General features: G+C 41.2%; 1 protein-coding gene across 1 annotated transcript in view; it reads left to right on the top strand.

The window, feature by feature from the left end:
- The first annotated feature begins 5,818 nt into the window (after positions 1 to 5,818).
- frem3 (Fras1 related extracellular matrix 3) overlaps positions 5,819 to 11,680 on the top strand; it is a 33,048-nt gene continuing 27,186 nt past the window's right edge. The window contains exon 1 of the mRNA XM_034687685.1: positions 5,819 to 10,847. Coding sequence (XP_034543576.1) covers positions 5,819 to 10,847 — 5,029 coding nt within the window. The remainder of the gene's footprint in view (positions 10,848 to 11,680) is intronic.

Here is an 11,680-nt window from a genome sequence, read left to right as displayed (position 1 = left end):
TGATGTGTCTGATTCTTTATCAGTTTTGACCTCTAAAATTACTAAATTTTCCATGTTATTGATGAGAGCTCATGAGACTATCATCCAAAGCTTTTTCACCACATCAGTTTCAACTGGGCATATACAACTGTATCCACTTTATGTGCATGCTTCTGACATATGGAAATAAAACACACAATCACACACTAACATTTTGACACAAATAAGAAAAACAGTGATCAGGTCAATTTGCCTTTGTCAAGGTGACCATACTTTATCTGTGCCTCTCCTCTGCTGACTTCCTCCGGCTGTTTTTTAAGATTACTGTAAGTGCGAACATGAGCTCCAGGTGCAAACATATTTAGTTCAAAGTGACAGCATCAAAAGATCTAAGAGCTGTCCACATTCCCTGGCTCAGTTGTCAGATTTCTGATTTGGAACTGGTGTCATCTTGTGACGAACATGAATTAAGTTCACAATTGGGTGCAACTCAACTTTAATCAAAGATAAAAAAAATAGAGCGTGAGTTTTTATTTTTAATTCTAAACATCAACTTTTTTTGCGTTGTATTCAATGACTGAGTTCAGATATCAGCTTTGTTGGGTTTAGGCTCATCCCGAAGAACTTTCCTATATATAGAGCTTGTTTCTGTTTAATTTCATGAGCCACATAACATTTTTATATTTCCATCTACAGTGAAGTGTTGCCCAGTGTTTGGTTCTGATCCAGCTGCTAAATCCAGCCTGTTTCCATGGGCTTCCGCTCTCCTTTAAAGACAAGTGATAGCCTCGGCCTATATCAATCCGCCCGCAGGATGCTTTAATCCACCGTTAAGCGGATGAAATGTTGCACTGAGCCTGCGGTGCAGCAGTGACGGCAGGAGCGGGTCTAAAATTTGTACACTCGCCCCTCAAACCTGACCACAGTCACAGACACCCTGTGCCAAACCATCCACAGCAGCAGAATACAAACCTGTTCCTCCTCGGAACTAGATCCAAATGTCTCAGGTCTCAGTATCCTCTATTAATACGATGTGTATATATACAACAGGCCTGGATGATTAGCATGCTAGCGCGTAGTGAAGAGAATGTAAAGTAAATCTTCTTCGGCTATTCTAAGAAGACACAAAGTTTATCAGGGGTCAGACACCTCTCTGATGTCACAGCGTGCTTTCAAAGACTCCGTCAGGGCTACTTACCTGAGATACCTTAAACGTTCTGGTGGTGAGCCTTCAAAATGATCCTTTAATAAGATTATCTGTGGGAAATCTGTTGCTTGAAAAATATTCAATCCATGCAAGTACCCAAACAGCATTAAATCATCAATAAGGAATTATCGGTTGTACTAGGAGTGGAGAGAGAAAGATAAATTCTAAATTCAATTTTTGTCAAATGTACAATGTTTGTAGTGAAGTTGTCTTTGACATTAGCATTCTTATTATCTTGTACCTTCTGAGATTGTTTGGACAAAATGTGGAAGAGGAAATCATACACATGGAAGAGGAAAAGGAGAATTTAAGTCAAGACTTTTGGTGCACAATTTAGAATTTGAATAATAATCACAAAGTAAAATACAAGATTGAATATCGTAATGAGGTTTACAGCAGTTATGCAATGATTAAAACTGTACAAAAAGAACAGTCTGTAGACAGGTCATGCACATAAATAAATATACTGTAAGGGTATGAGGAATTGTTCCATAGAATAATTTAAATATAGTCTCCTGAAAAGAGAAAAATTCTGTACCTGCTACAAGGAAGTCATAAACTATGTGAAATACCTGTTTGGGGAAATTAAAGTTCAGTGTTTGGGTGATAATTTCTCAAGATAGTGGACGCCCCTGACGTTTCTCCGAGTGTGTTCATTCATTTTTACCGTGGCTTAAAACATCTTTGCACGTCCTGTGTGCACACTGGAATTTAAACTATCACCTATTGAACTAAATGTGCCAACACAATTATGCATCTGGTACCTTTACCTGCTATTCACCTTCACTGTTATCTCAAAGCACACTCTCACACACACTTGCACACTGACAGTGATACAGTGAAGTAATAGTGTCCTGCACAGCTGGACTGAGCTCTCCATCAGCTGCATGAATGATTGAGATGTTCTCATGTGATAACTCATATGAACACGCTCAGAATGTGAGGAATGATCCCTCAAAGTGTTGCCTTTGTAGAGTGGACACATCCATTACAACTTCTGTCCTTGTGCTGAGACATGGAATGCTGTAATGATTTAGGTTTGGTTAAATCGTTTTTCTAGACCTCTTTTTCTGAAACAATGAAGCTACATATCGTTTATTTTCAAATATAATACAAATATGTATATTTTTTCTTTATTTCTGCTTACATTTTTTCTGTTGTGTGATTTATTTTATTTGTCATCGTCAGTGTTAATTATTTTTGCTCAATTTCTTGTACCTTTTACATTTTTTACTTTTTGATCACTTCAAGTCTTCCACTCTTATTTTGTCTTGTAAATCTTTCTCTCTTTTTTGCTTTTTTTGAAAGATACTTTTTTGAAAGAGTACTATTATTTCTTATAATCCAATCATACTAGTGAGGTGGATTTTTAATCTCATTCAAATTACATATGTGCATGATGCAGGATGATAGATGATAGCAAAAATGAGGTCTTAGGTCAATATTGGTCTTATCTTGGCAAGATATTGCTAACAGTCTTGGTTTCCCCTTGATAGTGTTTTACGTTCAACTGTAGTTGCTTCAAGTAAAAGAAAAACTGTGTTTAAGTCCAGGCCATGTTTGCATTGTGGTTCTTCAAGCTAAATGCTAATACGTATTTGCCAAGCGCCAACCTCCGGTCTCAAACTATGAAGCCCATGCGGAAGTGAGCAATTCATCGAGAATCCGCTTGAGGCTGGCTGCAGAAAAACCGGGAACCACATAGACAGCAATTCCAAAAAGACGATCTTTGCAGTATTAATAAACATGTTTACAGCGTGGTTCAAAAAACAGCTTGGCTCTATGTAGCTAATTGCTCTATCGGCACACACTGTACGGGGGCTCATAAGACATCATCACACTAATGAGGTGCTAAAAGCATGGCACATTATGCCATGCATCTGTAAAATAAATAAGGCAGAGGTGTGTACTGAAGTACTTATTAAATTACACAAAAATGTATGTACAGTTGGATCTGAATGTGGCCTAATCTTGACAGACGTAACAACTGCACTGAGAGGAAAGAAAGTAAATCCTGTCGTCCCCCCTGTGAGGCTGTTAGCGATACAGGGATGGGATCCACTCAGGCTTTGTTTTCCATCTATCATGAGGTCATTACTGGCTGCTGTCATCATTAGCTGCTCCCTGGATGAAGAGTTGATCCTGGGCAGCAGGGCCTGGCGTCGACCCAGCTTCTCACTTTGTTTACCTTGGACGCTCATTAAAGGCATGTCATGTCTTAATATCTAAATTGGACAAAGCCAAACTAATGGCTTAAGGAATGATACTATTTCTCCCTAAGAACAGGTGCATTTAGTTGTAGGATTTATCACTGACTGATCAAGTAAAGCTTGGGAGTCGTTTCATCTTTCTCAAAGCTCAGAAATGTGAGTTTAACGAAGACCTTGGGCTCATAACATGAATCTGACTTTTGAGTCTATATGGGTCTTGTTATTTTACAGCACACATCTTCACCATTGGAAGAATGTGAGTGAAATCCAGAGTATAAAAAGCTTGGTGTGTTTGTTTCTATAGTTACACCCAACAGTTTATATGTGTGTCCCCTTTTTATTCTTGGTTGGTCAAGTGAGGAGGGCAAGATTTATTTAGAGGATGCAATGAAAAGTGTGATACAGAATGCCTGGATGCATATGGCATGCTTGCTATTTGGCCCACACTTTGAGGAAGGTCGCTGAGTGGTTCACGGTGTTGTCTCAAAAGCATTCTCATGTCCTATAAAGAGAGGAACTTAAACAGAGTAATTCTTTAAATTGTTCTACTTGTAGTATCTAATTAGACTCTATCAATTAATGGCTTTGAACTGGCCTTCCAAACACTTTCTTTAAATAGATTTCAGTCCTTGTTATCAGAAGCTTTTTGTTCTTTGGCTATAGTTTACATATTTATTTACCTGATGATTCAGATACGATTCATCCCAAACAAATCATCTCTGACATAAATGACAATGAAAGTTTCAATATAACTAACACTTGCAATTGAAAGAACTGTGTGAAAATGTTTGAGCAATGCCTTTGGATCGCTTCATCAAGTGTCAGGCCCAACTCAAAAGATGATCCATAAAAGGCTACTAGGTATTTTTATCTTAACATGACCTTGTGCACCATACTGAGTACACATTCTTACATTCTCCCTGCATCCACTGTCTGACTGCTTGATTTCTCCATGCTGGGCTTTGTAGGGATGAATAAAAAAACGAGTCAGTTTAATGTACCATCTCTGTAGTTTTAATGAAAAATTCCTGGACTTTGCAATTAGAAGAATGATTTATACATTTTCTTGGCATTAAACATAGTAAATTATACCTGCTCATAATACAGGAGGGGATTTCCCACTGCATGGTTCAAATCTAAAATCAAGTGACTGACTTTCTGCCCTTGACCTGAGAACTTTATGAAATATGTAAATCAAGGCTTGTTTGGAGGACACTCTTAACAAATGTTCAAGTTCCTAGCAGTATTTTAAGATTTTCTGTGTTTTGTGTGAGTGTGTGTGGGGGGGGGGGGGGGGGGGGGGGCAAAACAGTGCCTATACACCTGTCCTACCAGCTGATGTCAGGTCATTGTCCCTCAGTGTTGGTCTAACAGCCACACCGGTGCCGAGCTGTCCCACTGACACAGCATGATTGTTACTCTGCCTAGAGAGCAGAGGAAGAAAGCTTTTAGACAATCATTTCACACACTGTATATTTTCTACAGAATTAGTCCTCTTTACCCTGGACTAGTGTTGCAATGCCAGATCTTGACCTTAAAATGTAGTCTTTAATGGTTCAGTAATTACTGATTGGCTCCTTAATTTACATTGTACCCGCCCTGAATGCACACTTCCCCTCTCTTTAGCAGTGCGTGTGAAATCAAACAGCTTTATAATGATACATAAGCCCATAAAGCTGGCTTAAAGGTTAAATTTAAACTGATACTTGCCCAGATTTTTCTACACATTGACAAAAAAGGTTATAATCAACAAACATGTTTGCTTTAATCCATAAGTGGAGCTTAATTGCAAAATAATTTAGCTATCAGGGGTTCTGTGCTGGTAAATGAAAACATTATCAAAACAGAGTTTCCAAACACATTTTTATTCACATTTTGCTCCATACTAAACCTGCAAAGATTAAGGATTACAAAATTTAGTTTATGGAAAATTAAAAAATATCACAGTATGCAGACAATGGAGACAGTGGGAAAGAGTTCATTACACAGACTCCAATAAAGGAGGGAAGAATAGTTTGTGACTGGATTTTAAACCCTCACTTGTTTCAAAGAGAGAAGGGGAGAGGAGAGAGGGGGAGAGGGGTGGGTGTTGGTTGGGGGAGCACTTTCACAGTCTTGTCCAATGGTTTTTCTTAAATTAGCCATAGGGGCAGGAGGCTCCCTCCCTGTGCTGACAGAAGGAGGAGTCTCAGCCTGTCACTATCTACTGTTTCATTATTACCTGCACAGCCCTGCAGCATTCACCACAGTTGAGTCTCTGCGTGGCCACATAGAAACAGAGAGACACAGAGAGGAGACACTCCAAGGCCCAAAGAATCATAGAGAGTTTTCTTTTTTTTTTATGATTTTTCCCCTTTTGGACACAGATCTGCCTGCTACTGCTGACTCCTAAAATAAATTGCAGGGCAATCTGGCTACAGCTATGGCTGGTTTTCTGCAAAGTTCCCCACTTTGTCAAAAGTGGGAACTTTTGAGATGCCTACTTCTGACATTTGCTCTAAGTCTCTGTTTTGCCTCAGTAGACGCAGAGCCTTTTGACCCATCTCACCTTTATCAACACCGATCTGGACCTAATGAAGACAACATTATCATCGCTAACAATGGCATCAGGGTGCCTTTTGGGAGGTCTGTGTTCTTGGACCCTTTGAATGACCTGGTAACTGAAGTGCAGCCTGGTGACCGCTGCCATATCACCGTTTTGGACAATGACCCACTGGCCCAGAAACCTGGCATGCTGACCCCGAAAAAGTTCCCCTGTTTGTTTGGACCAGATGAATTGAAATATACTCATTTTGGATCTCGGAGCCCCAGCAAGGATCGTGTTAAGTTGCAGCTTCGTTATGACACCCAGACGGACACAGTTATCATCCCTTTCATGCTGGAGGTGGAGGTGGTTTTCCAGCAGCTTGAGATCCTCACCAGGAATATGCCCATCAATGTAGAAAAGCTCAGTGGTGACAGCAGCCCTATTGACAAAAAGAGTTTGGAGTTCACCTTTGAGGATGGCGTTACACAGTGTAAGATCGCCACTCTGGTCGGCGCTGGAGGTCTTCCCAGGTATGGCACCCTTTTGAATAACCCTTCAAATGGCCAAATGGTTGAGTGCGATGAATTTGTGAAACAGGGCATTCGCTACAAACACACAGCTAAAACCAACTCACCAAACAGAGACTATATTCCAATGATGGTAGAGCTGCAGGATAACGAAGGCAACGCAATAACTCAGGAGTATTTCCAAATGATGGTTAGAATCAGAGAGGGTGCAGAGAATACGGCTCCTAAACCCAGCTTTGTAGCCATGATGATGATGGAGGTTGATCAGTTTGTGATGACAGCTATTACGGGTGACATGCTTGCAGCTGAAGATGTTGAATCCGACACAGCTGACTTAATTTTCAACATTACTTCCCCACTGAGTCCTCAGCACGGCTATATCATCAGCACAGACGATCAGAACTTGCCTATCACTTCTTTCTATCAGAGAGACATCCGAGATCTTAAAATAGCTTATAAGCCACCCTCAGAGGACTCAGAGGTAGAAAGGATTTTTCAGCTAGAGCTTGAAATTGTAGACACCGACGGCGCTGTGTCTGATATATTTGCTTTTATGATTGTGGTGAAGCCGATGAATACCATGGCTCCTGTAGCGACCAAAAATACAGGGCAGCTATTGTTTGAAGGGCAGTCCAGAGCCCTCTCCAGCTCTCAGAATTTAGAGATTAGTGATGAGGATAACCTGGAAGATGTCAGAATAACTGTGGTTGATGGCTTAAAGCATGGAGAACTGACCGTGCTTGGCTCTCGCAGGAAGTTCTTTACACCTGCCGATCTGGACGCTGGTATTGTGGTGTACCAGCATGACGGCAGTGATACCTATAGCGACAACATTATTTTTAGGATGACTGATGGCAGCAATGAAGTGGAGTTTTTGTTTCCCATCACTATTGCTCCCACTGATGACGAGCCTCCGATTATCAATGCCAACACCGGCCTGGTGCTATTCAAGAATGAGGTCATGCAGATTTCCCCCTTCATCCTGAGCGCCACAGATATTGATTCAGAAGACTCCACCATTAAGTTTATATTGGAAGCTCCCTACTCGACTGTGGGCGAGCTTCTGCTAAGGCAAGTAGAGCCTCCTTCTGACCCATCTCTCTGGAAGTTCAGTGAGACAGATGAGATGTTTGAGCAGGTGGTGACCGAATGGTTCCAGCAGGATATTCTTGATGGAAAGCTCTTCTATCGTCACATTGGACCGCACAGCACCACCACTGTAATCGATCACTTTATTTTCCGTGTTCAGGATGACAATGACCCTCCCAATCAATCAGGTGAAAACATGTTCACCATCAAAATACATCCTGTTGATGACCTTGCCCCAGAGCTTCTTCCAGGCACGACCCTTCATATGACAGTCCAGGAGTATGAACTAACACACTTTAAGAAGAAATTCCTCTGTTATACTGATTTAGATTCAGACGACAGGGACCTCAAGTACACCATCATTAAGACCCCAACTGACACTGATGAGAACAATCCAGCCCCCTTGGGTGATATTGTCCTGACTGACAGCCCTGACATTATAATTACAGAGTTCACACAGGCCCAGGTTAATCACCACAAAGTGGCCTACAAGCCTCCAGACCAGGAGCTGGGCATTACTCCAAAAGTAGCTCAGTTCACTTTTATTGTAGAAGACACAGCTGGTAACACAGTAGATGGACTATTTACCATTTTCCTACAGCCAGTTGACAACAAACCCCCAGTTATCACCAACACAGGGTTCACTGTTATGGAAAGCAGTACATATATCATCACCAGGAAAGAGCTCCATGCCACAGACACAGATACAGATGATGAAAATATCGTGTTCACCCTGACCCAGATTCCAGTATATGGGTATCTGCAGTATTTGGGGATTGACATGACAAGTGGTGAAACATTTCTACTTGAAGATATCGAACATGGTCGCCTAGCTTACATCCACAGTGGAGAGGAATCACTGAGTGATGTCATTAAGCTTGATGTCAGTGATGGCTTTCATGAGTTACCAATCATCATTAAGATAACCATCGAGCCGGTTGATGATGAGACCCCTACAATTATGCTCCCAGAAGGTCTGCTTGGAGCGTCCATAGATGTGCTGGAAAATGGTGCGACAGAGATCACAACTAATGTCATTCAGGGCCGTGATGAGGACACAGATGACCTCATGCTCACATTTATTGTTGAAGAGCCTCCAAAGCTTGGTGAAATCCTGGTTCATGGTGCGCCTGCTGAACGATTCACCCAAGAAGACATCATTAATGGGGCAGTGGTGTACGCTCACACATCTGGTGAAATCGGAGCTATCAAAGAATACGACTCCTTCAATCTTACTCTGTCTGATTTGTCAGATCAGTGGGTTGTTGGGGGAAACAAAGTCCAAGGTGTGACAGTCCATGTCACCATCCTTCCTGTTGACAGCATCCCACCCATTGTCAGTGTTGGAGATCAGTTTGTTGTAGTGGAAGGGGAGAAGAATGTCATTACTCTGAACCACATTCAAGCAGAAGATTTAGACACTGATGATGACGATATCCTGTGCACTATCATTGTGCAACCCACATCTGGCTATGTGGAGAACATCTCCCCAGCTGCAGGTTCTGAGAAATCCAGGGCAGGGACAGCCATCACAGCTTTTAGCATTAAAGACATCGCCCTTGGTCATATCTACTATGTCCAAAGCATTCACAAAGGGGTTGAACCTGTGGAGGATCGTTTCACCTTCCGCTGCTCAGACGGTATTAACTTCTCAGAACGCCACTTCTTCCCCATAGTCATCATTCCAGCTAACGATGAGAAACCTGAGATTTTTATTCGTGAGTTTGTGGTAATGGAGGGAATGAGTCTGGTCATTGACACGCCAATTCTTAATGCAGCTGATGCTGACATCCCTGGGGATGAGCTGCACTTTGAGATTATCAAAAATCCCAAACATGGTTCAATAGTTCAGCAGCTAAGCACTGGCACCATCAATGTAGAAACTTTTGATTTGGAACAAATCAAAGAGGCATCCAACATCGTTTATGAACACGATGATTCTGAGACCAAAGAGGACAGCTTTGAGATCAGCCTCTCAGATGGGAAACACAAAGTGGAAAAAACTGTTCTTATCATGGTGATTCCTGTTGATGATGAGACACCAAGGATGGCTATAAATGATGGTCTTGATGTTGAGATTGGAGAGACAAAAGTCATCAGCAACAGGGTTTTGAAAGCGACAGATCTTGACTCTGAGGACAAATATCTGACTTATGTTGTCCGCTACGGCCCAGGGCAAGGCTACCTGCAACGTATCAGCAAGTTTGGTGATGTTTTGGGTAACATCACCCTCGGGATGAACTTCACACAGGATGAAATTGACAATCAGCTCATCCAGTATGTGCACACCGGCCAGGAAGGAATCCGTGACCTGCTTAAGTTTGATGTTACAGATGGAATCAATCCCCTTATTGACCGTTACTTCTATATCAACATTGGAAGCATCGACATGGTCTTCCCAGATGTCATCAACAAAGGTGTGACTCTAAAAGAAGGAGGAAAAGTAACTCTTACCACTGACCTCCTCAGCACCACTGACATCAACAGTCCTGATGAATACCTTGGCTTTAGCATAACAAGAGCACCTAGCAGGGGCCACTTAGAGAGCAGCGACCAACCAGGTGTTCCCATTTCCACCTTTACCCAACTCCAGCTCGCTGGCAACAAGATCTACTACATCCACACTTCAGATGATGAGATGAAAATGGACAGCTTTGAGTTTGAGGTGACAGACGGTTTCAATCCTGTCTTCCGTACATTCAGAGTGTCCATCACAGATGTAGACAATAAAAAACCTGTCCTGACTATAAGCAAACTTCTTGTAGAGGAGGGGGAAACCAAACTCATCACACCATTCGAGTTGACAGCTGAGGATCGGGACACCCCTGACAACCTGTTAAGATTCATAGTCACCCAGGTGCCAGTGCATGGGCAGCTGCTGTTCAACAATACCAAGCCAATCTCCACCTTTTCCAAGCAGGACCTTAACGAGAACCTTATCAGCTATAAGCATGATGGCACCGAGACAAACGAAGACAGCTTCTCCTTCACTGTCACAGATGGCACTCATACTGAGTTTTACGTCTTTCCTGACACTGTATATGAGACACGCAAACCCCAGATGATGACCATCCACATCAACACAGTGGACAACGGTGTGCCCCAGATTGTAGTAAACAAAGCTGCTGCCTCACTGAGGGTCCTACAAACAGGCCACTTAGGATTCCTGATCACCAGCAAGGCCCTTCGATCAGAGGACCGTGACAGTGCCCAGAAGGCCCTGAAGTACACTGTGTCGGAGGCTCCTCTACACGGCTTCATCATGAACACAGCACAGGGCAATGACAGCGTCAAGACCTTCACACAAGGTAAGCTTATGGCACACCTGTTAATGCATTATTACATTAGATTTTAAAAGTTAAATTGCTCTATTAGATGATTTTTTATCTGGGATAAATTACATTTTGAGGGCTAATATGAAAGAGATGACAACTCAGCCTAGCTTGAAAAATGTTTTTTAAACATATTTCATGTATTTTTTTTGAACAAGTGAAATCTTAACACTCTCATCCTGTTCTCAGCAGCAGCAGGAAGCAGTTCTCAATCAAAAAGCTCCAATACAACTCAACAAAACCACTATTTCTAGACTATAAGCACCAAATAGAAAAAACATATTCTTCAGGAATATACTAGAAATAACAGGCAACTTTTAGCTATCATTTTTGCAGAACAGCCACATTCAGAAATTATGTAAATTTTGTGTTTGCAGTAAGTGACCAAAATAATTGAATGCTGTTGTATTCATTTTAATGAAACACTATTATAGATCAGTACTTTTAGAAATAAAATTAAATAAGATAAAGAATAACTGATCAGGTAAAGATATTTAATTACACTAAATAAAAGTATAAATCATGGTTTGTCGTTGGTGTGTATGATAAAAGATTTAATGTGTTGTTATAGGATATCAAGAATTTTTAATCAAACCAAAACCTTCATACAATATATCTAATAATAATAATGCTACTTATATGTCTGTAACTATTACCCATCCTTGTTAAAATAATTTGGGATAAGATTATAAGTTTAAGTCTATTACATTTCTGTAATAGATAGTCTTACAACATGAAGTCTTTGCATAAAACACATTCGAAAGCCTCAACTTAAATGTCTCCTGTTGCCTATATCACTTTAATTGCAG

The sequence above is a fragment of the Notolabrus celidotus genome, chromosome 7 (assembly GCF_009762535.1).
Source record: "Notolabrus celidotus isolate fNotCel1 chromosome 7, fNotCel1.pri, whole genome shotgun sequence".
Classification (NCBI taxonomy): Eukaryota; Metazoa; Chordata; class Actinopteri; order Labriformes; family Labridae; genus Notolabrus; species Notolabrus celidotus.
Note: the sequence above shows the minus strand (reverse complement) of the source record. Positions and strands in the feature narration are given on the sequence as shown.